Here is a 20828-nt window from a genome sequence, read left to right on the forward strand (position 1 = left end):
CTTCAATGCTGAAGGGCCAATGGATCTATGGTGGGGGTCAGCACAAAGGTCAAGACAACACAAATTTGAAAGGGCGACAACGGATGACCAAGAAACTAGTGACTTGCTCAATTCATTTGTGAGGGATCTGTGAAGAACAACCGCACTACTGGTATTTAGTATACCAGCAAGTGAGGGTGGACAAGTTTACTACCACTTAAGTTTCAATTAATTGTTTTAATCACTTATTGTAAATCATTTGAACATTATTTGGTGCCACATGTTCATTATTAAGTTAATGTATAAATGTATGGTATCTTAATTATTTAAAATACAAGGTGACTAAAAATGGCAACCTTATTTTCAGTTCAGTCAGACAACTCACGTGTTTCTTTAACATGTTTATTAGAAGCGGCATATAGTTAAGTTCGGCGACTAGGCTCGGTAATCATCACTCCATAGATATACAGGACTGTCTCAGAAAATTAGAATATTGTGATAAAGTTCTTTATTTTCTGTAATGCAATTAAAAAAACAAAAATGTCATACATTCTGGATTCATTACAAATCAACTGAAATATTGCAAGCCTTTTATTATTTTAATATTGCTGATTATGGCATACAGCTTAAGAAAACTCAAATATCCTATCTCTAAATATTAGAATATCATGAAAAAGTATACTAGTAGGGTGTTCAACGAATCACTTGAATCGTCGAATTAACTCGAAACACCTGCAAGGGTTTCCTGAGCCTTGAAAAACACTCAGCTTGGTTCAGTAAACTAAATCACAAGTATGGGGAAGACTGCTGATCTGACTGCTGTCCAGAGGACCGTCATTGACACCCTCCATCAGGAGGGTAAAACACAAAAAGAAATTTCTCAAAGAGCAAGCTGTTCACAGAGTGCAGTTTCAAAGTACATCCACAAAAAGTCTGTTGGAAGGGGGAAATGTGGCAGGAAACGCTGCACAACCAAGAGAGATGACCGCAGCCTTAACAGCATTGTGAAGAAGAGTCGCTTCCAGAATTTGGGGGAGCTTCAAAGACAGTGGACTGAAGCTGGAGTCCAGGTATCAAAAGTCACTGTTCACAGACGTGTCCGGGAAATGGGCTACAATAGCCGTATTCCCATGGTCAAGCCACTTCTGAACTCAAGACAACGGAAGAGGCGTCTGACTTGGGCTAAGGAAAAGAAGCACTGGACAGTTGCACAGTGGTCCAAAGTCCTCTTTTCAGACGAAAGCAAGTTTTGTATTTCATTTGGAAGTCAAGGCGCCAGAGTCTGGAGAAAGGCTGGAGAGGAGCAAAATCCAAGTTGCTTGAAATCCAGTGTGAAGTTCCCACAGTCAGCGATGGTTTGGGGAGCCATGTCAGCTGCTGGTGTTGGTCCACTGTGTTTCATCAAGCCCAGAGTAAATGCAGCTGTGTACCAAGAGATTTTAGAGCACTACATGCTTCCGTCTGCTGAAAAGCTCTATGGAGATGAGGAATTCATTTTCCAGCATGATCTGGCACCTGCCCACAGTGCCAAAACCACCAGTAACTGGTGTACTGACCATGGCATTACTGTCCTCGATTGGCCTGCAAATTCCCCTGACCTGAACCCCATAGAGAATATGTGGGGTATTGTGAAGAAGAAGCTGAAAGACACCAGACCCAACAATGCTAATGAGCTAAAGGCCGCTATTGAAGCATCCTGGGCATCCATAACACCTCAGCAATGCCACAGGCTGATTGCCTCCATGCCACGCCGCATTGATGCAGTAATCCGTGCAAAAGGATTCCCAACCAAGTACTGAGTGCATTAATGGACATTTTCAAATGTTTGATTGTGTTTTGCTGTTATAAATCTTTTTTTTTTACTTGGTCTAAGGAACTATTCTAATTTTTTGAGATAGGATTTTTGAGTTTTCTTAAGCTGTATGCCATAATCAGCAATATTAAAATAATAAAAGGCTTGCAATATTTCAGTTGATTTGTAATGAATCCAGAATGTATGACATTTTTGTTTTTTTAAATTGCATTACAGAAAATAAAGAACTTTATCACAATATTCTAATTTTCTGAGACAGTCCTGTACATAGCACGATGAGTGATGATCGAATAACTAACCCCCAAGCCGAGGGGCTAAGGGCCAAAGATCTGAGCAATAACCATCTCTAAGGTTGCATTCATGCAGAATAGTCCGCGTCTTTACACCAGACGCAAGTGTATTACATCGTTCATTTGCAGAAGGTTGGGTTTGCATTACCCAGGCAACCTCAAACAGAATATAAACTGTAAACTAAAGTCATTGTACGGAGATGCTTTTTCAAAATTGGCGTGACATTAAGCGGATAAAATGCAGATCCCAGCAATTTCTACAGTAGCCTGCATCATGGAGCATTGGCAGGTTATTTTCATGCTGCTGTTAATCTGGAGAGTGCATCAACAGACTCTGCGGCCGGCGCATAGGATTATAAATCAGACAACGTACATTAAAAACATTATAACACATAATGAGACGTTATGCAATGAGGAGGTTTCACCAATGACAGGTGGCTGTGATGAGATTGTACCACTGCCTTCTCTGTACACAGGGGACCAGTGAGGTAAGCAGTCACCAGAATGAATGCATGACCCTATAGGTTACTGGATGTTGCACACAGCATAGATAGCAAAACAAGCGATGACGCGCAAATAGTTGTTTCCCATGTTTGATGCGGACTACTTCATACCAGCAATGAACCTCTCCAGAGTTTACTAGCACGCGACCCAAGACCATATTTGAAGGCAGTAATCGGTATTGAATGTATTACAAGTCTAATATGTAGTATAACGGAGAGCACTTTGAACATTTGGAAAGGCGCTAAATAAATAACATGAATTGTAATTAAGGCTGTTCTGATGCGGGACAGCTTGTCTGGTGGCAGTGAAGCTTGCATCAGCACTATCGAGAATGATACCGATAATTCTAGACGTGTGGAACGGTACGTCTACACTACAGGCATCAAAAAATGCTTTCAACGCTTCGCCCATTCACTTGAATGGGGTGACGTAGAAGATTTTGAATCTTCGCCGAACTGCATTGTGGGGAGCATGGCATGGCTTTGCAAGCATCACGAGCATCTATCGGCATCAAAAGTTGAACAATGTTCAATGTTCAAAGTTGAACAATGTTCAACTTTTGAGGCTCGATGCTTGGCATCAGCCAATGAAATCCCGTTTATGCAAATCCCGCCAGTGCAAGCGCAGCCAATCAAACCGCGTGCAAGCTGGGAGAGCCAGACCGCAGTTCATTTCCTCATATTCCAAACGAGATATGACGGTAGCAAATCACCAGGTTCTTTACGACCGGAACTATTTACCGGGATACAAACCGGAGGAAGCAGGCATGGAGGGAGGTGGCAGAAACAGTGGGTGAAACTGGTCGTTTTTTCGCCTGTTTGGAGAGTTTATATCCAGTTTACTTCGTTTTAACATTGCTATTGCTTTGTATGTCGGGGGCGGGAGATTCATGTGATTGGTTGCTTGCAAAAAATCGCCAAGCTTCAGACACGCCCAGCTCCAAGATTTTTTCATGCCTGTAGTGTAGACGGGCCGGAAGGGTTTCCAGTTCCTGTTCTGAAAGAGGTAGGCCTAGCTGTTGAGAAATTTATCTGGGAAAGTTAACAACTAGGAAATGGTTAAAAGATGGACACCAAGTGGTGCTTGCTGGTATTGTAGAGAATCCAGCATAATGCTTCTGATGAGGTGTCAAGAAACGTGGGCTACTATGGCAACCAAATGCACATTTGATTGTAAAACCTTAAAATATATATGCCACAGAAGGCATATGGGATGTCCGCTTTCCCTGCCATGTCATCTAGAGAGCATAGAAACGGGAAAAACCTTTAGTAGTTATTAATACTCTTGACAGAATAATCGTGAGGAACTAACGGCTCAATAAAGAAACGTTGCTAGAATAATTCCTCCTAGCACTAGGCTAGGGGCCTGTCATGTTTTTAAACGTTTAAATAGCAGCACGTGTAATACTCCTGGCTCCTTCAGTGCAAACTTCAGTCTTGAGTGCGGGTTTCGACAGCCATGGGTCCCTGGGAGCCAGCATAACCTGCTAAGAAACCTTGATTTAAGCCTGTGATAAGGTCATTTGACGAAAATCTGTGATTAGAAAGAGCTTGGAAACGATTTGCAGCATGAAGCCTCCTGAGGCACACCCAGCGAGGGGCAGATATTGCAGGTAGCGCTTAATTCCTGTGAGGAAACTCTTCTTTGGTAGGTGATTAAATGTACATGGCCACTTGGCAGATAATTATCATGGTATTCATAGAAGAGACACTGTAGGAGAGATTGAAGTCTAAAATGATGGTCAAAAATGTATCGTGCTCCGCTTCATATTCACGTAACGGAAATTATTAATTAATTTCCATTTTGTATTTAATTGATTTATAGAAGTATAAATACTTATACACTTACAACTTCTGTATTATTGCCTCAAACATGACTTACTACAGGCCAAATATTTCCATAAAAAAACATTGCTTATGCATAATAGTATTATATAACCTGCCAAGATGCGATTCCAGAGAAATTGCTGCTGCAGGGGTCAGGAAGCTAGAACTCGTGGCTGGATCTGGGACTCCAATTCCCAGAATCCTCGGGGGTGTGACGTCAGCGGCACAACGTGGTTGAACGCGGAAGTAGAAACATTTGTTTACATTGCAGGCAGAGGAAATCGAGTTTGTTCACGGGAATATATCGTGGAATTAAAGGCTTCAAGTGCTGATTTTACTTCGAGAAGGTAGGACAGGATGGCAGGTATTTTGGGAATGCCGGAGTAGGCTTGCTCCTGCCTTTTTGGTGTTTAAATACCCGCCGACAGAGAGACAGTGCGACTCTTAGCTGACACACAAGAGAGGGGTTGTTACCGGAGCTGGCGTAGAACTCGGGACTTCCTCTGGCACAAGGGTATTACAAGCTACTCCCAATGAGGACGGAAGGGACACCTGAATGTGGGTCGTGCGGGAGCTGTGGCTCGTTCCAGCGACGTCTGAACCATGCCCTGAGCTAGCCTGTGTTTCGGGAATGAGGCATTTCTTACGGATTCTTGCGTATGATGATTCGGTTCCAGAGTCGGAGATTGCAGTAGACATTTGCAAGGACAGCACCGGCAGGCAAGCAGCAGCAACATGAACGTAGCAATAGCAAGTGAACGCAGCAGTGGCAGCAGGCAAGCAGCAGCGACGTAGAGGTAGCTGCGGCAATAGCAGCAGCAAGCAATGCATGGAGAGAGATCTGGCAGGTTAAATAGAGCGGCATATTAAGGAGACTCTGTTTGGTTGGTTGCAGAGTGGCAAGGGGCGTTATGTATGAATGCAGCATAAGTGCTTGAGTTGACTGCCTAAACTAGCTCGCAGGCTTCGCCCCATTTTTGGCAACCAAAAGCTGATGCCTGGTTGCCAGCCTGGCAACCACTTTTAAAACTTAGCGTTGAGCCCTGAGGGCTCATGTATCTCATGTGGTGGGTGACATTTTGAATATACATTGAAGTCGCAAACATTTTAGTAATCAGTTTGAATAGGTAAAGATGGAAATGTTTGCCCAAGTTCTGTTATTCTGGAGTTTAAATGAGAGCACCCTTCTCCCATGCAGAGCAGACAGCTTGTCTCCAAAAATCAGTTTGCAGAGAACTGTAGACCAGCTGTAATGAATGAAGCCGTATGTCTGGATGTGATTTGAGAAAACACAAGAATATATTTTCCAAAACAAATATAAGAAAAGAAAAGAAAAGAATGGAAAAAAACTCCCAGACTTAAGTGCAGTTGACAGTAGTTGATATGAGCCTGTGCTGTTCCATAATCACATCAGTCTGGATCATAGAGGTCTGGATATTAGCATTAGCACAGACAGGTACACACAACATGCCTCCACAGCGAAACAGAGTCATCCAAACATGTCGTCTTCTGTGCCGTGCGTGATTCAGCATGTTATTGGTTCAGCCAGACATGGTCACAGTTAATCAAAGGGGATAAGAAATTCCTCGGTCCACACAGGAGCAGCCTGCATCAGCTCGGGCTGCCTAAAACTGGCCATGTTAAATAAATGACTAGAAAGAACTTGAGCCAGTCAGTCGGTCACGGGCGACTCAAAATAGCCTCTTGATCTCACACACACACACACACACACACACACACACACACACACACACACACACACACACACACACACACACACACACACACACACACACACACACACACACACACACACACACACACACACACACACACACACACACACACACACACACACACACACACACACACACACACACACACACACACACACTGCAGCGTCTATTTCTTCGACGTGCGGTGCAAAAAGAGAAGCCTGTCCTTCAGAAGTGTTGCTATTTCTGTTTACCACAAGGCCCCAAATATTCTATCATTAGGGAAACCAGGGGGGAAAGAAAATACCACTGGGAACACATGGAGTCCATAGAGCCGCACAAGGAGCCTCACTGCCTCACTACCACTCAAGTGGTAAAAGACTGTCATGTTACCGGTTACAGCTTCATGTCCATTTATGTAAATGTATTTCAAACGTGATATTTGATCTCTCGTAGGAAATCATCAGCTTTGTGTCATCTTTATCACCAACTATATATCCAGTCAATGATATGTTTAAGCAATAGCTCACGACAGGCCGTGGTATATGCTCATTATATCACAGCTAAGGGGCGTGGTTCGGCCCGACGCGACATTCAACTTGCTCAATCCACTCCTCAATACTATAGTAAGACCCCCCCCCGGAGGTCGAAGTTAATCTTAAATGTTTCCATTTTATGCTTTGTAAGTTTGTTTCGTAACGGAAGAAATTTAAATATATTTATAAAACTGACAAGTCAAATCAAGCAATCTGATTGGTCGATAGCGTTGTTGCGGACCTCTTTGATTACAGATTTGAAAAAGTTGTTGCAAGAGAGCCGCGCAAGTTTTCCTTTGGTAGAAAGCAGCAACATAATTGTAACATGACGTGTTTGAGTTAATTTGCCTACTTAATATGGCAAGTTATAAAAAATAAAATTATAATAATAAAACATTTTTTTAAATTGCACGTCCTGCGATGTGAATATCGCGCATGCGCATATCGCGATTATCACAGCAATACATCAAACTTGCATACTCATTTGAAAAGGCATCACCCGAACGTGAATATCACCGGTACCAAAAGAAAAAAGATTGAAGTGCAAACCCAACTCCCACTAGCATTTAAGCCTCCACCACTTGCAAAAAGTTTAGACCGAGCCAAAGCTATTACAAACGCCAAATATCCTTATGTTGCCATGTTAGCAAAGCGCTACCTGGCTGTATCTGCTACCTCTGTCCCTAGCGAGAGGGTGTTCTCCACAGCAGGAGACATTGTTAGTGCCAGCAGATCTGCCCTTTCGGCAAGCAATGTGGACAAGTTCATCTTTCTTTTAAAAAACATGAAAATACAATGACAAGCAAGTCCTAATGTCAAACTGGCTGCTTAGGTACTAGTACAGTACAGTTCAAATACAGATTATTTCAGTTCATCGAAATGCTGCACCTTAATGTTTATTTTATTATATTTTGTATTTATTTGAGTGAATACATTATTCACAGTTTAATAATACTAAAAAAATATATATATATATATATTTGATGTTTTGTGATAATTTTTTCTGCTGTACCTAAAACGTACCGAACCGTTACCTAAAAACCGAGGTACGTACTGAACCGAAATGTTTGTGAACCGTTACACCCCTATAAGATACTGAAGTCTACACTACAAAGACAAATATTCAGATATCTGGCCCCTATAATAAACTCAATAACCTTATGTGAGCTCACTAAATACCTAAGTATCCATAATGCCAAATAACTGAAGTGACTGACACACCCCAGAAAGAGAATTGTATGCATAACATATACTCTTGAAAGTGCATTGTTTGAGCATGAAGACCAAGTGCTTTGGATTACTTAGGCAGGGTTCCAGAAACGTCTCCAGCCAGATGACATTAGGGCACAGCAACGTGAACGATTGACATTATGAACTGATATATGAAATCCAGCCAGAGCCAACCACTGGAAGGTATGGTATCAGTGTTTGGAGGTTTCATTTGGCATACAGTATAAATGTCTCTTAATGCCAGGTTTAAAAAATATATCTACTTTGTTATCTACATGCTCACCATCTTGACAATGTTTTGTTTTGAAAGCTTCCTGTTTTAACTAATGTAGAGATGACTGTGAAATGTCAGGTGAAAATGCTGACCTAAATGTTGAAGAATGATAAATGTTATGTTTCTTTAGAGACCTACATCTTAATCCGATTTGTAGTAATCAGAACCTTCTGCGCATGCATACAGTAGACCCATTATGCACAAGACGGTACCTAACGCAAAAGTTAAAAACACATTAACTTACTTAAAACACAAGATGTTCTGGATTGGTATCATCCCAAGGAGGACCTTATTATCTGGAATAGCCATATTATCCATACATGAAAGTAGGACATAGACCGGACTTCATGCATCCTTCAGTAACTGAAATGCATGAAGGCTTTTATGGTGCTTTGGAACATATTGGTGACAGATCTTAATATCTTTTTTATAAACTGCAATAAATGTTTGCACATTTTTGGTCACTTTTCTACTTGTACATTTTCCGATGATTTGGCTAACGTGTTAGCAAACAGTTTCTTCTTTACATGGAAGTCCTGTTCTGGCCACCTGATGTAAGTCCAATATTCTCTTTTTAGCTCACTTTGGTCTCCACCAGACACAGAGGGTCACTGCTTATCAAAGCAGATAAGAGCTTTCTGTTTGGATTTTGGATTATGGGCAAAAACAAGTCTCGCTTCTTAAAACAAAATAAATATAAATATATAAATCCCGCATTTTGGCTACATTTTTTATGTTGTCTTCAAAAACTACATTAGTATCAGTATCTTTAGAATATGGTTTACAACAGATCCAAATGGTAAGTACAAAGATGGATGTCATATTTTTCATTACTGGCCTAGGATATGGAAAAAAGTGCAAAATCGCAAGCTTTGGGTCCCAGGCAGTCCCTAAACCCTGAGCCTGTTTTCCTGGTCTCAGGCTCGAAAATGACATTCCCAGAACAAATTACCATAACTTCACTTCTAAAAGGGGGGAAATTAATAATCTTTTTTCTCAAAGCAATGATAAACCTGTGAGTTGGATGTAGAAAAGTCAGAATAAATATAGATTTATTTTTATTTTAAAGTAAATTCAGATTGAACATAGTAAAACAAATGTAATTGTTGTGTCCGTCCAAAAAAAACACATTACTTATAGTGAAAACCACCCTTGAATGATGGGATGGTAGACTAAAAGCTTTAGGAATCCAAACTATAACATATAATAAGTACCCTGTATCAAGATTGATGCAAAACAAGTAAAATTTGACCTTTTTAGAGAGATTTAGCACCAAAAAAAACACTTCTGGGGTCATTTGGGTGGATTTGATCTCTGGCCCACCTTGGTCGATTTTGATGATTGACATGTCTTTCTAACCACTAGAGCCAATAGAATCGAGGGAAAGTTCCACATACACACACACGTTACCAAATAAGGCGTGAGACTGACGCGTAGCAAAACCGGAAGCTGCGCTAACCTCTGGTGGCTACCATTAGCAGCTAATATTTATTCTCCCATTTTTGCATAAAAATGGAATTATGGATTATCAATAATTTTTTCAAAGTGACAGACACATTGGATTAACCTTCAACCGCGTTTTTCTCGTTTTATTGCCATTGAAAAAGACTTTTGATCAGAATAACAGCTAAAGGTGAGCATATCTCCGTATTTTGCTACCTAAAGCTACGTCGTGTGTTGTCTGTATTTGCTTCCCCTGTCGCAAGATCTAATCGCTCAGTGATGATACTTATATATTTCTATAATCTGTGGAATCTCAGGATGTTATCGAAGCTTGTTTGTGCAGATCCAATAAGTATATCGATCGGTATAGCTAGAGTTCTGTGCTCTTCATTAGCATGTTTTCGCCCAGGGGTCATTTAGAACCTTCTTGTGAGACTTGTGTTTTTGTTTCGGTAAAAATGGTTCCTATCATCGGTTAGCTGAGTTTCTTCCCGTTAGGAGGTTATGACACATTCATAGTTTTTTTAATATTAAGAAGCCCTGAGACACAGTGTCGTGAAAAAAAAAGACCCGCTTTTCAATATAGAAACCTACGATCCTTAATGCCATTCAAATGATAACTGAACAAAACTGTAAACAAAGAAAAATATAAACACCAAACCAAAATGAAAGTATATCTGCTTCAGACTTGACAGCATCCAGGATATCTAAGTGGGAGATAACTGAGTGTAGATGTGAGAGTTCTCCCATATGCTCCCTGTGGTCTCAGCAGGCTGACAGTGTAACCATGACCTGATTACCTGTCCCCTGAAGCCTGTAATCACTAAAGCCAGCAGACAGCCGCTGTCAGTCCACTGACAGGCAGGATAATTGAAGGTGATGCTCCATGCCGCTACCCCCGCTAATGAAATATGAAAACAAAGAGCAAGGACCGGGCAGTGAAGAGCCAAAGAGGCCTGAACCCAGAGCAGGACCTTTCTGCGCCTGTTGACAAGACGCTTTTCAGCCAATGTATTTCTGTCTCTCCTGGTTCCAAAGTTATAGCATAGAGTTTCTAGACTATTACAAAAACATGCCTAGGGGTGTAACGGTACACGTACCGAAATTATTCGGTACGCTACGGGCCCTTCGGTTCGGTACACGTGTGAAAAAATTGAGAACGTGAACAACTTTTTGGAAGTAATCTCAGGTGCTGCGTCTCAGCATTCAGAGTAATTTGCTCACATTGGGTTCAACGCATCATAGTCATTTCATTGGACGAGAGGCATACTATGAGAGCTGGTCACAGGGATGCGTTCAAATGTAGTCAGTAATTTGAGAACTGTCGAAATGGTGAACGCAGATAAAGTTGAGCTCTAAAATCCTCCAGCATCATTGAAGTTTCCGGTTTGGGAACATTTTGGTTTCGCAGTTACGTACAAGGATGACGGACAAAGACAGGTGGACCGAACCAAAGCTGTTTGTCGGCATTGTTCAACTAAAATTGGTTACGGCTGGCAATGCATCAAACTTGCATACTCATTTGAAAAGGCATCACCCGAACGTGAATATCACCGGTACCAAAAGAAAAAAGATTGAAGTGCAAACCCAACTCTCACTAGCATTTAAGCCTCTACCACTCGCAAAAAGTTTAGACCGAGCCAAAGCTATTACAAACGCCAAATATCCTTATGTTGCCATGTTAGCAAAGCACTACCTGGCTGTATCTGCTACCTCTGTCCCTAGCGAGAGGGTGTTCTCCACAGCAGGAGACATTGTTAGTGCCAGCAGATCTGCCCTTTCGGCAAGCAATGTGGACAAGTTCATTTTTCTTTAAAAAAAACATGAAAATACAATGACAAGCAAGTCATAATGTCAAACTGGCTGCTTAGGTACTAGTACAGTACAGTTCAAATACAGATTATTGCAGTTCATCGAAATGCTGCACCTTAATGTTTGTTTTATTATATTTTGTATTTATTTGAGTGAATATTCACAGTTTAATAATAATTAAAAACCCAAAAATAGTTTATGTTTTGTGAGTACAAGTACAGTAAATTTCAAATACAGATTATTTCAGTTCATCGAAATGCTGCACCTTAATGTTTATTTGTATTATATTTTGTATTTATTTGAGTGCATACATTATTCACAGTTTAATAATAGTAATAAAAAATATATATATATTTTATGTTTTGTGATAATTTTTTCTGCTGTAGCGAAAACGTACTGAACCGAACCGTGACCTAAAAACCGAGGTACGTACCGAACCGAAATGTTTGTGAACCGTTACACCCCTACTAAATAACCTTTTGAAGTTATTTCCTTTTAACCTGGAGTTGGATTTACAGGCTTACTGTTACATACTAAAAAAAAACTTCTCTTTTAAACATAACTGCGTCCTCTTCGAATAATAAAACCAAATGTAGGACATTTCAGAAACCTGATGAAATGGCTACTGACTGAACAAAAAAGTCCCAGAGGAAGATTCAAGAGAGAAAAGGAAGTGATCCTGTTGAATAAATAAAGCCATTTCATTCCAAACTAGCAGAGACTTTTGGAGAATCCCCCAGGCCCTGCCAGGTTAGGAGAGCGAGTGAAACCGTCTTCACACTAACTGTAAATACAGATCAGGGGCAAATCAATTTATTTATTGAATTATACTGGAGAACAACATTCAGATATGCTGAAACTATATTTGTCTTGAGGCACAAAGTGCATAGAAACCTCTGCTTATGTTCCGGGCCCAATGCTCATCACCTTTCTTAATGAGTTGGCTAAATTGCTTTATGAGAAAACATCTGTAAAGCAACAACTGAAACTGGTCAATAATGTTCCGCTCCCTCCACTGCTCCAAAAAGCTCCCAATAAAATGTGGGAGATTTAGGAATATATACAGAGACTCCAAAAAGTCTTGTGAGAAGATTCAGAAATATTTTTTATCTTAAAGATGTGTTTTGGGAGGTGTGTGGTGCAGATTCAAACCCCACTGCAGTCAGCATGTCGTTGTGTTCCTGGGCAACACACTTCACCCCAAATTGCTCCTGTGGGGATTGTCCACAGTATTGAGTATGTAAGCCGCTTTGGATAAAAGCGTCTAACAAATGACATGTAATGTAATGTCATGTTTTCCTGTCAGCCACGCTTGGTCATTGTTCCCAAATCTGGTAATGTCACATCACAAATTCAACATGTGTCATGTCAAATTCTATGTTTTTTTACAATTGGAAACCATACAGAACACAAATATAAAATATCATCATGTTTTGATGCTGTATTTCTGTAATCTTACCTTCCAGACTTAAGACATTTTTGTTTTAAATGTACTGACGAAAGAGTACCACTTCCCTTCTTAGTCTTGAATTGTCTCAATTCTCATAGAAACCACACAGACAGCATTAATGCAACTTGTTTTGAGTTTAAAAATCTTTAAACCTGTGGCAAAGGGGGAGAGACATTAAGGCCTATTTTCAATGCTGTCTTAAGACAATACTCACATGCTGATATGCACTTGCAAACAATATTGGATTGTGTAATTGGTCCTATTGTCAATATTAGCAACAAAAGAGATCCATTCTTTGAGCGCTGAAGTGTAAAGTTAGCGTGAACCAATGCATGTCATTTTACACTGACATCGCTTCATGAAGGGATCCCTTTTTAGCCAGTAGCCTATGAACAAAACAAATAAATAGTGATCTCCTGATTATCCCTTCAAAGTACAAATGTTACTTTTGTATGAGGATAGACTTGAAAAAATTGAAGTTATACTTTAAAAATCCGATAACTGAATCATTTGTTTCTTCTTTTCTAAAACAAAACGACATGAGACCAAACAACTGACAAGTCTTTTTTTAGGGAATATACTACGTTTGGTATTTTTTTAGGTAGGCTTACTATACTGACAGCATTTTGGACTAAAACTCTTAGATTGAAATAGTGCAGAACTCTTTGTTGTGCTGTGTGAGATAAACGTTTTGTTTTTTGACAGCTAAGACCAATTACCTTCGTGTATTTATTATTAAGAGTCAGTGTAATGGTACTATAGCATTCCTGTACTGTAGTAGGGACTTCCAGTATGACGGTGTTTCTGAATTGCTATGAACTTTTGTTAGTTTTAGCTGTTGATCCTACTAATAGCAGCCCCACTAGTAAACCATTTAGAACATATTATCTATACACCACACTTTCTGAAACAGCAGGTTCCATTACATTAAGACACAGGAGTATCCCAGGAACACAATAGAGAAAGTAGCTTCCCGGCTAAAAACAGCTAGTGGTTTGCACAGCGTTGCAGAGTGAATAAAAGTTTTATGAAGCTCCATCACGGTTTATCACAACAACATGTACAATAGGCTACGCGTACTGTAGTCTGTACTCACATGGAATGAGACGTTAAGCCACAAAAGCTCAACAAAAACACATCAAGAAGTTTCTCAACTTAACTCATGTTAACCCATAGCTTACAGAGCACTTACTTTTATTTTGTAGGAACAATGTAACGGACTACAAGTTGCTGTGTGTTGACAGGAATCTCGGAACATTATCTGAAGTGGCTCCCCTCTGAGTGTCCACAGCAGACAGACAGACAGACAGTAAACAGACTTTACACACATAACGGCAGAAGACTTACCCCTCTGTGTCCTTCTGTAAATACTGCTTTTTATCAAAGCCACTCCCGCAGATAAACAGAGACAGAAGATCTCCGCTATTTTTAGGAAACTGACAAACTCACAGCCGCGCGAGACTTAGCTCCTCCCACCCGCGTTTGCGTGCAGCTACGTCAGCGCGTGCTTGACTCATACCAGCTCATCCTACACAACCAACTGTATGTGTTTTTTTTTTTATGTATTACCAGTGATTACCAGTGGCAACTGGTCATTAGGCACAGCCCCACCTAGTGTCAGCAGAAAGTATTAAAAAGAATGATTACAACAAAATAAAAAATTAAATATATTTTAAGATCATGTTTAATCTGATTCGTCTGTGCATTGCTGTTTTAGTCTGTGTTCTTCTAATTAGTGTCTACAGTGAGGATCTTACTAAGAGAGAACAATTCAATATTTAAATAATAAAATTATATTTTTTGGGTATCCCTTTGTCGAACTGTCTGTTTAAAATTAATCGAAGCATCCGACAAAAAAAGTTTTGAAAATAATATTATATTTTGATTTAGGTCAAAATATAATATTTGTAAACCTGAAGAGTCAGTGCCAGTGCCTCACCAGCCATGAACCTCACTGCAGAAGGTTATATATATAGACATACGTTTTTTGTGCCCCACCACTTTTGTACATAAAAACGTGTATTACCGTGTGTAAGTAATGGTTTGTCGTGTCAGTCAATGTGAACATTGAGCAAAACTCGGAGAGAAAATAGCATACTTTATAAATCCCCTAAAGTCAGGTTTTACTGCGTGGGGCCTCACCTGGCGGAGGGAGCCTCAACTGAGCCGCAAAAGCGTTGCACCTATGCGCTTATGCGGCGCAATTAGTGTGGCGCGGCACGGTTTTGCCGCTGCGAGGCTCCAATCTCACCCCCCCCAAAATGTATATTTTATGTGTTTTGTACATTATTGGTCCATGCGGGGGGTTGAACCAGTGACCGGCACAGTGACCATTGGGTTCCCAAGACAGGGACAAACTAATCTGGCCTGACCCCTGAAACATTTATGGGAATATGGAAAAAGAGAAGAAACAAGTTCCACTGTTCCCAAAAAAAAAATTAGAACACAGTTCTAGACTATTATTTTTGCATACTTCAATCCCTCTTAAATTAAATAAAAAACAACCCTAAGATAGCAGAATCAATATATATCTTTAAATTTGATTACTGCTTTATTTCCCACCAATTTGAAAAGAGAGAAGATGTGCTCTGTTTGCTGCTGTTCCCATTATTAAAGCCCATGATGCGCTTTTTTCTCAGTGCATTGGGTCTTAAATAAATAAAGGCTTCAGTGTTAAGTCCCCACAGAGGAGCAAAATGAATGTGCCGAATGATAGGATGGACAGTATGAATCTGGGATGCGATAACAAACCTTTGTAATATGTTGATATCAAACTCACCAGCTGGTTAACCCAACACAAGTATAACTGAGCCATTGATATATTTTTATTTAGCCCTGGCCTAAAGGAAGGAGCAGAAAACTTGTGACTGGTTGGCAAAAAATCCAACGTTTTTGAAGCAGCTGAGAAGATGTGCTCGGAGCGTTATATGGACCAAACTGCTGATCAAGTTTTAAGTAATGCAAAACTAAGATAACCATTTGATTTTCAAAGGCCTTCCTTAATAAAAACATGAATTTGATTCTTTTAATTGGACTGACTTAGCGTATCAACAATTGAAAGTTGTTTTTTTGTCCATTTTGAATTAATTATTTAACCAATGGGCAGCGAAATTCCACATGTGGTCTATTTAGGAATACAATATTAGTATGCTGAGAGCCCAAAGGTGAGAATGAGAACACAAGACAACAGGAACTGGGTTGGCCAGCCCAGCTGCCAATGTCACTGGAGAGTTTCCTAAAAAGTAAGCTATGACATGTTTTCTAAATGTTGTGCATGTGTTGTCAAGTTGGTGAAGATTTTGTGTCAAATATTGTGTGAAGGTTAACATGAAAATTAAGTCTTTAAGCAAACAAATTACAAGTAGACATTCCATGTTCAGCCTTAAAAACAAGGAGAAACACCTCTGGTGCCATCATGTGTCCATGAGGGAGATTACAGATATCTATAATTACATTTTGACTTGTAATAAATCTAAATTGACACATCCATCATGTCTTTAACAATATATCTAAAACTCAAATCTCCCAATGCAATGTAACTCAGTGGAATTCTGACCAGTCACAATTAAATCAATTATATCCCAACACAACACTCTGATAAGATTTTAGTTACACCTGGAGTAAATCCCTATGGCCACTTCAACCAGCTCTGATTTTGAGATCCAAAGGCGCTCCCAGGCCAGCGTGGAGATATAATCCCTCCAGCTGGTCCTGGGTCAGCCCCTCGGTCTCCTCCCAGCTGGACGTGCCTGGAACACCTCCCTAGGGAGGCGACCAGGTGGCATCTTTACCAGGTGCCTGACTCGTGTTGAATATTCCCGTCAGCCCCTTTGTATTTGTTAACAAGTACCCTTGTACTTTAGCTAAAAGTTGTTGTGTGCATCAGCTAACCTGAACTTCATACATTAATCAATTAGAAAACCGGTGATAAGAGCTAAATCCGAGCAACACACTAAAATGTAACGTTAGTTATTTTTCACCTTCTTCTTATGTTGGATATCTATACTGTACACAACAATAAACAGGCTTGAGTGTGAAGTGCTTATTAGATTAGCTCTTAACATGCTTTTATTCAAAGCATCCCTTTATATATTTACGCGTGAAAATGATATATCTTAATATGTAGGCCTATGGTGTATCCCCGTCACACAGTGGGGAGATAAAGGAGGGATTGAAAGAGCAGGCAGGGGACGAGACCTCCCCACCTCAACACAATGAGCACAGATGAAAGGGATGTCACACCTCAACAGGATCTCACAGCACAAAACCCTCTTCCTTCTAAGACACCGCTTGGATTTGCTACCTATATGTGTGAAATTCTCTTCTAAAGGAAATGCTAAACAAACATTCTCTACTTTTTTAGCTGATCCTCAAGAAGAATTCACCAACTTCGCAAAACTATCAAGCATTAACCTCCCCCCCTTCAATCCGCATTTCCTGATGGTGTCACTCCAGAGGATAGTTTACTGTCTGTAGAAAATAGCTGTTGATTGTGCGTACTAAGCTATAAATGTCTTTGAACACTTCTACGGTGGCCAACAGATACAAACACGTTTCAACGGAGCCAAACACTTACATGAGGAGAAACACACTGCACTTCCTAAACCACTGCAATGCAAATATAAAAACACAAATGTGCCAAAAACACATGAAAATTAGGAAACATCTTCACCAACTTGACAACACATGCGCAGCATTTAGAAAACATTCACCAACTTGACGAAACATGTGGAGCATTTACTAAAAGCGCTGCATAAATATAACGATGCAAATAAAAAAAACCTGCAAGAAGCTCAAAACACAACAGAAACAAGAGGACACTAAAAAGTGAAGCACACAGCTGGGATTGAAGCAATGTTGACTTTTGGGGATTACCAAGTTGGCCAACTGTCGCTGTAGGCAAAGTTAGTCTGGTTCATTGTTGTAAGGGTTTTGTCAGTATATTTTGAAATGACCATGTTAGCTACGTTAGCAAGCTAACTTACATCAGATATGCAGGAAACAGGGATCACATTGTTAGAATAAGCCAACAAAAATGTACATTTGAGGTGAGTTCCAAGCGATGGTTGGCCAACTTTATATCCCTGAATGTCAACAAGGCTCCGGTCCCAGCTGTGTGGATCACTCTTTAGTTTCCCCTGGTTTCTGTTGTATTTTAAGATTATTGCACAGTTTTATTATTTACAGCATTAATGCATCCTTTAATGCAGGATTATTTAATGCACATGATTTATCAATTTGTTGAAGATGTTGGGCACATTTGTGTTTTTAAAATTTGAATCATTTTAGAAAGTGTAGCGTGTTTCCCTTAAGTGATTAGGGCTTTCGTAGCCCGTTTTTGCGGGTCGGCTACGGTACATTTTGAATCCAAATTACGGGAGCTGACAGGGAATTAAAAAGAACATTATCATTGATTGAAGCAAACACCTTACAAATGTACAGGATTTATTGCCACCTAGTGCATGCAGCAACATTTACTTCAGTCTGTTGATCTTTAATTACAATAGTAAACTCTATTTTCTATTTGTATAAGATGAAATGCAAATGCTATTTCAAAAGGTTTTCCACATGTAGTGCATTGTAACCCAGATCAACACTTTACATATAAAACTTTGGCAGCAAGTCATACAAAATCAATAAATAAATATACATTCATGGTAAATGTGTAAACATTCCTATGAAATAACATTGTACAGGTATATGTTTCAGCAGACAAGTGAGATAAATACATTACTATTTACAAAGTTTGGCTTAAAAACAAATGAAAACGTTTCTTCACTTTGTTTCGTTAGTGGAAAAGTATTGCTTGATGAAAATCAGGACAGGTGTTTGTTGTTGTAGTGCTAATATTTTGGCCACAAAAGGCTGAAAGGAACATTTGTTACACAGGAATAAGAACAATCATGTTTTTTGCCAGGTGAGTTTCAATTGCTACCTGCACTCTGAACAAATGGTTGTTATGTGACCTTACTGTCATGCATAATTTTGGCACAAAGACAGGAGAGAAAAAAAAACCAGAGCCACTGAAAAAAAGTCTAATTTTCTTCTCAGGGCTTCTGTAGAGCGCAGTCTATACTGGTCAGCTCTGCATGATCCTAGCCAACCAGTCCACATTTTAATATGAGCGGACTGACAGCCACAAATGTATGGTGGAGCCCCAGGGCCTCAGTGGTTCATAGTGTTAGCAGCAGCAAGGAGCGCGGAGAACAGAGAGTCTGGTCGCTGCTTCAGCACATCTGGATGATCTAACTCTGCCACCTGTCGAACAGAACACTTACTGTAAGTATAGGTTTATTTTCACATTAACCTACCTTTGTGTTTTTGTGTCTGTCTGTTACCTCCCCGTTGTCCATGACTAGAATTCGATCTGAGTACATGACAGTGTTGATACGATGGGCGATGGTGAGCATGGTACAGTCTTCGAAGGCTTCTTTGATGGTGTTCTGGATCAAGGCGTCGGTCTCTGCATCGATGGATGCCGTGGCCTCATCTAAAATAATGATCTGTTGGGCACCAGCATGGACGGTTAGTATAGCCCTTATTTCTATAAACTGATATCTGCTAATGAAGGCAACAGGACAACATTTCGATATGGGAAGTGTTGAGGTTATCTTTCTAGACCTACTGAGAGCAAAAGCGTCAGAACTCTTTGGTCTATATGGTCTCGAAACCCAATGACTATATACCCTGAGGACAATTCTGCTTTTTATTAACACTGCTAATTGGCTCATCATGAAGCAATGCCATTGTAGAAGTTGTCTTTTAAGTCAATCTCCATTCCGGCCTTCAAGATGACGATCAGACGGTGAACAATGAAGTATTGGAATGGATAAACAATTGCTATACCTCAATAGGGTTGCAAAGGGGGGGAAAGTTTCCGGTAAATTTACGGGAAGTTTTCGGAAAGTTTACATGGGAAGTTAAGCTGGGGAATTTTGGAAATATTCGATGCAAAATTAAACAAAAAAACATGACATTTCAACAGATTTTTTAAAAGTAGAACAGAACAAGTTTTATTTTATTTTATTTTATTATTAAGTTTTATTTTATTGAACAATTATTTGTTTCATTGAAGAACGAAAACAGGAATGTTGAGTTAAATGTTACTCATCCACCCAACTCCACTCATTAAAAAATGAACAAAAATGCACACCCCATCCAAAGATCCCCACAAAGTCCAATTCAAGATGTTAAATGAAAAGAGCCCTTCTCCCTCCAAAAAGTCCCATTAAACATCGAGTGTGCATCCAGACTCGGTGAGGACACTATCGATACTGACTCAGCAATCACTGTAAGTTATATTCTTGTTTAAATAGACTTCTCTGTTTCATTTATTCTACTCTGTATAATTGTTCTGTAGTTATTGTAGCTAAAACGGCGATTTCTGAGAGATTTTAAAATCTCAGATCTGCTCTAGTCCAGCAGCTGTAACTCAGGTCTCAGTGAGTCACGCCCCTCAAGTGTGCATTCCAAGAGGTTGGAAGACTCTGCTGATTGCGTGAAGTGCAAAACGCTTCCCAGCCGAAAAAAAACATTTTAATAGCGCATTTCAAATCAGAATAACTGAGTGTGCATCCAGACTCGGTGAGGACACTATCGATACTGACTCAGCAATCACTGTAAGTTATATTCTTGTTTAAATAGACTTCTCTGTTTCATTTATTCTACTCTGTATAATTGTTCTGTAGTTATTGTAGCTAAAACGGCGATTTCTGAGAGATTTTAAAATCTCAGATCTGCTCTAGTCCAGCAGCTGTAACTCAGGTCTCAGTGAGTCACGCCCCTCAAGTGTGCATTCCAAGAGGTTGGAAGACTCTGCTGATTGCGTGAAGTGCAAAACGCTTCCCAGCCGAAAAAAAAAATTTTAATAGCGCATTTCAAATCAGAATAACTGAGTGTGCATCCAGACTCGGTGAGGACACTATCGATACTGACTCAGCAATCACTGTAAGTTAT

The 20828-nt window shown here is 39.9% G+C and overlaps 2 protein-coding genes across 5 annotated transcripts in view; both read right to left on the reverse strand.

The window, feature by feature from the left end:
- Positions 1-14359, reverse strand: part of LOC307029986 (myocyte-specific enhancer factor 2A-like) — a 64989-nt gene extending 50630 nt beyond the window's left edge. For 2 of the 4 annotated variants that reach the window (XM_079666208.1, XM_079666205.1), the window contains exon 1: positions 14220-14359. The gene's annotated coding sequence lies outside the window, so the exon portion shown is untranslated. Of the gene's footprint in view, positions 1-14064; positions 14196-14219 lie in introns of those variants that run through there. The other 2 variants (XM_079666206.1, XM_079666207.1) reach the window with 2 other exon arrangements.
- A 3941-nt stretch (positions 14360-18300) lies between these two features.
- Positions 18301-20828, reverse strand: part of abcc12 (ATP-binding cassette, sub-family C (CFTR/MRP), member 12) — a 34628-nt gene continuing 32100 nt past the window's right edge. Inside the window, 2 exon segments of the mRNA XM_079665671.1 lie at positions 18301-19130; positions 19211-19375. Of these exon segments, the coding sequence (XP_079521797.1) occupies positions 19038-19130; positions 19211-19375 (258 nt within the window). The 3' untranslated portion in view covers positions 18301-19037.

This window comes from Notothenia rossii, assembly GCF_949606895.1.
Source record: "Notothenia rossii genome assembly, chromosome: 2".
In the NCBI taxonomy this organism is placed as follows: Eukaryota; Metazoa; Chordata; class Actinopteri; order Perciformes; family Nototheniidae; genus Notothenia; species Notothenia rossii.